At 46.0% G+C, this 4518-nt stretch overlaps 1 protein-coding gene across 2 annotated transcripts; it reads right to left on the bottom strand.

Moving 5' to 3' along the window:
• Nucleotides 1–553: 553 nt before the first annotated feature.
• On the bottom strand, nucleotides 554–4258 carry LOC147710795 (uncharacterized). 2 transcript variants are annotated; one of them, XR_015295653.1, is made up of 3 exons: nucleotides 4160–4258; nucleotides 3280–3405; nucleotides 554–1484 (listed from the first exon to the last, which is right to left on the bottom strand). XR_015295653.1 is itself a non-coding variant. In XM_086920056.1 (2 exons), the coding sequence occupies exons 1-2, from the start codon at nucleotides 3416–3418 to the stop codon at nucleotides 1087–1089; spliced, it is 537 nt and encodes a 178-aa protein (XP_086776182.1). In that variant the 5' UTR covers nucleotides 3419–3434; the 3' UTR covers nucleotides 554–1086. The 2 variants fall into 2 exon arrangements, 1 of the variants encoding a protein (XP_086776182.1); XM_086920056.1 differs by lacking the exon at nucleotides 4160–4258 and having other exon boundaries at nucleotides 3280–3434.
• Nucleotides 4259–4518: the final 260 nt, after the last annotated feature.

Genomic DNA, 4518 nt, shown 5'->3' with positions numbered 1-4518 from the left:
TGTCTTGTCTTCTCTTACAGGTATCCTTTCCCTGCTGACCCTACCTTTACCCATCCCACATTTTTTATTTTAGTTTGTTATTTTTCTCCCTCGCCTAATGCCTCGAACACCCTGTGTTTACACTTCTGGGTGTTGGTGACATTTGGAGGTGGAACCATATTTGCATCGACTGGATCACGGGGAGTAAACGTGACACCTTCCAGACCAACCCCATTGAGTGTTGTTGTGAATGGATTTATAGTGACCAGCAAGGCTCTCGGGTATCTGGCTACAGAGACCTTATGTTGAATATAGTTATCAATAATTCCACACAGGCCCTGTACTGTCGCATTCTTTCTTTCCACAGTTGTCGATGATATATTCTTACTCTGCTTGACAAAGAACCATTGCTAATGTGAAAGAACTTCAACCGAATTAGTAGTTATACTTTACCATTTGTTAGGCTACAATGTGGCACTGCTCTACTGTACTTCTGTCACCTGCTATATTCTCAGTTGTACCGTTGAATTGCTCAGGAGGACAAACCAGATTTCATTTTCTTTTTTTTCATAGGCATGCAACTGCCACTGTGTCACACCACTACTACCACCGCTATGAGGAAATTTTATCCGACCAAGATTGCCAACGTTATTCGGTGTTTCCCGTGGAGCCAGCCCTGGGCCTAGCCCTACTTTCAAACACAAATTACAGGTAAGATAAGCGTTTGGTGGTTTGGGGGTATAATGGAGTATTAGTACGAGAGACGAGAGCCTGAAGGTAGTACTACTAAAGTCCTAGGACTCTTGGATTCACTTCACTTAGTCTGTGAGAGGCACTTAGTGTTGAAAACATTTGGGCATTTACACTTAAAGGAAGAAAATGGAACTAAACTTTCAGGAAAACAGTCAACGTTAAACCCCCACCCACCAGGCAAGCAGTAAAAAACAGGTATGCTCAGATAAAGTTTGAAAAAGTATATTTATATCCCTAACAAAATAATCTCCCGCAAGACCCTCCCTAACCCCAACGATTGTCCTTCAAAAGTCCCCAAAAACCCAACTCCCAATTCCCACCCCCCAAAAGTCTCTAAAAAAGGGGCAAGGGACACTATGGGTGGATGCTGTTCACTTTTTGGGCCAGGGCATCATGCTCCTCGCGGAGCAAGGCGAGCTCCTGCTGAAGGCGGGACACCATCAGGGTGGTGCGGCGCAGGCGTGCCTTCACTGCCTTGCAGGTGCAAGGCCTGTGAGAAGCAGCTGTTGGCCTTGCTGCTCGGCGGTGGCGTTTGCCTTTGGCAGCCCGGCTCAGTCTCGGTGGACCACTGTGCTGGGTCACGGTGGCAGCCGGTGAGGCCACGGAGGACGACGTTGTCGTTGTTGTCGACCGCACACTTTCCACGTCCTCCAGGGCCACCAGCCGCCGATATTCCGCAACAGTGGCCTCGATTCTCCGTTGCCGGGCCGCTCTAGCCAGCTCCTTCCTCCTTGTTCGTTTGGAAGGAGAACCTATATGAAGAAAGAAAGACATAGTCTGTAACCAATGCTCTTTAAGATTAACTCAATCATTCAGCAGAAATGTGTGCTGCAGTACAACTAGCAACTTGCAAGCGCATTACATAACTATTGAGGCCAGTATCTATCTAACCTCACACTTCTTCATCCTTGCTCTAACATTAGTGGGAGTTTAAGGAACAAATTCTATGAGCACTGTGGACTTCCATTGGAGTCGACTATGAAAGTACACCAGTCTTATTCTTCTTCTTGTCTCTTGTTTTGGAAAATTGGTACGTTATTTTCTGCAAGCCGGCATAATGCCAGCGCGGTAAACTTGCACCCGAGAAAAAGAGACGCACGCCATGAGGAGTGACCTAGACTTGCGTTGCCGTTGCGTTACTGTACCCGTCCAGTACATGCAGGTGGTGAATCTCTTACTTTTCTATTACGGGTGGCACTGAGAATACTCTGTTACAACTCAAGGGCTACTGCTTAATTAATTTAACTTTCACCCTACAGTGGAAATGAGTACTAGAAATGGAAAATTGAAGAAGATAAATAATCTGATTATCTATCACTTCACATGGGATGTTTTTGCTTATATATGGGATGACTTTAGGTGCTTTGCTTTTTATTGAGTGACAGGCAGTGATACATCCACACATGAATGACTGAGTACTACTAAACTTATTAAGAGAGGTAGGGAGTGGCCACCATAATAACCGGATCTATGCAGTGCTTGCAATACAAACTACTGCTACTATTTATGGTAGTATTTGGACAAAATTAAAAGTTCTTTTCCTTGCCTTTCCTACACTGGAACGGACGTGCGGGTGCAGTGTTAGTGTTACATGCTCTTCAAAGTTACACTTAGTTCATCCACTGACCGTCTACTCTCTCTAGATCATGGGTACTCACAAACTTTCTCTCAGGGGCTACATTTACAGTGTAGTTTGGGGCCGAGGGCCGCACTGGTGGGGGCGGAGTCAGAGGGGGCGGGGCTAAAGCAAAACGATAACTTGTGACCATGAGGTTGCACACAGGTCCCTGCAGCAGATGCCCTCATCCACTGAGCCACCAGACCCAGCATTTACATACATCTCTCTCCCTCCTGCTGTCCCTCCTGCCCTCCCTCCATCTCTCTCTCCCTCCTGCCCTCCCTCTCCCTCTGTCATCTCACTGTGTGTGTGTCTATCTGTGTCAGCCTTCAGCCCGGGTTGAGACCGCTTCCTCAACGCGCACACACAGACAACAACACCAAAGTACTTAACAGGTCTTTAAAAGACCATTAACATATTATTGAGGCTTTGTTTGTTTTAGCGCCCCTGCTTCTCCACCCTGACAATCACTGCTTGCCCGGCCCCACAGAGCAGAGGCTTAGTTCTATTTCACCTCTTTGTGGCCTTGCATCTCCACTCTGCTCTGTGGGGGCCGGGGGAGCAGTGATTGTCAGAGTGGAGATGCAGGGGCGCTAACAGGTGAAATACAAAAAAGCCTCTGCTCTGTGGGGGCCGGGGGAGCAGTGATTGTCTGCAAGGTCAGCGCACCGCCAACGAAGGCTTGCCGGGCCACCACCGGCCCGCGGGCCGTACTAGGAGTACCCCTGCTCTAGATACACATATGCTATCTAAGAGTCAGATAGTAGCATGATCCAGGTATATGGACACATACAGTTTCTGTGTCACCCACCCAGGCTGTTGTCCTTCCACCCATCATTGCTTCATCATTCACCCAGCCATGCATCTCATATTCTTGCCTTCCCAGCTAGTCTTCAATCTCAATAAGTAAGGAATATATAAGAGCTTACCTCTGGCCGCCACCACCGTCTCAACTCTCACATCCGGCGCCGCCGCCTCCTCCCCTGATGATGAATTGCCCTCCGCCTCCGTGTCGAGCACCACCACCACACTGGCCCCGCCACCAGATGTTCCACCTACAAAGTACATTTAAGAATCTTAGAATAAAGCACTCACTAGTCACTAGTATTTGGTCTAGGAATGAAGACATGTGAAAACAATGTAATTTGTGACTGTCTACGTTAAAGTTAAAAAAAATGTCCCTTTTTCCAGGGAAGGTTGTCTTGCTGCACTTTTTGGCACAACTGATGAAGGCTGATTTTTTAACACGCACCATTTTTCTCCACACAGACAGAAGATGGACTTCTAACAACAAGATCAAGTTGAAACCAGGTGAGAGCTCGGCTCGACCACAAGAAATGTCTTCAATTAATCGTCAGCACTAACCACTTTTCCATTATCAGTTAAACGTTTAGTTTTATTATGACTTCATTTTAATAAATGTGTTTACTTTTAATAAAGCTTTTAAATTTAAATACAATCTGTGTTTTTTGGTCCTCCAGACTAGAGTGACTGAACGAAAGGTTTTGCAATTTTTGCAAGCATGAGTCCAGATAGAACACTTCAAAAGACATTATGGACAATCCCAGAGGACTGCACTAAGTTGATAGAGCTATTGCTGACTAGAATCATGGGAGTTTCGCCAACCGTGCAATCTTAGTTAGCTACACAGACAGACTAATAAGAATAATCTAGTAATACCACAGGGAGTCATAGTAGAGGCAGGATAAGAATTTAGATACAGTCTACAAGAAGAGCAAAGACAATTTTGAAAAAATTCAAATGAGGAACGCTAGGAAAAATAGGTACTAGTCTAAAATGAAAACTTACTGGGGCCAGCAGAGGAGCCCTCGCCTGCCCGATCCTGGCCCTGTTGATGAACAGCATCCGCCGCCTGCTGCTCCTGTGTCCTCCTCTCGCCCCTGGGGGGAGCTGACGTACAACATGAAAGAAAGAACAGAAAACATGGATGATTGTTGCTTGTCAATGTCAACCAAATCAAACATTTCAAAAGAACAATAACAAAATATTTCCGCGAAATTATATTGATTATGGTTACTTTTTATTTATTTGCGGACCTGTGACTTCGAAAGTCACGTAACTCACTAAACAAAGTACTGAAACGTTCACCTAGGACTGGCAGGCAGCAGTCCGCAGGCAAGACGCAAAGTGACAGACAAACTCCATTG

This window comes from Lissotriton vulgaris, chromosome 5 (genome assembly GCF_964263255.1).
Source record: "Lissotriton vulgaris chromosome 5, aLisVul1.2, whole genome shotgun sequence".
In the NCBI taxonomy this organism is placed as follows: Eukaryota; Metazoa; Chordata; class Amphibia; order Caudata; family Salamandridae; genus Lissotriton; species Lissotriton vulgaris.
The sequence above is the reverse complement of the archived record's forward strand: the minus strand, read 5'-3'. Positions and strand labels throughout refer to the sequence as shown.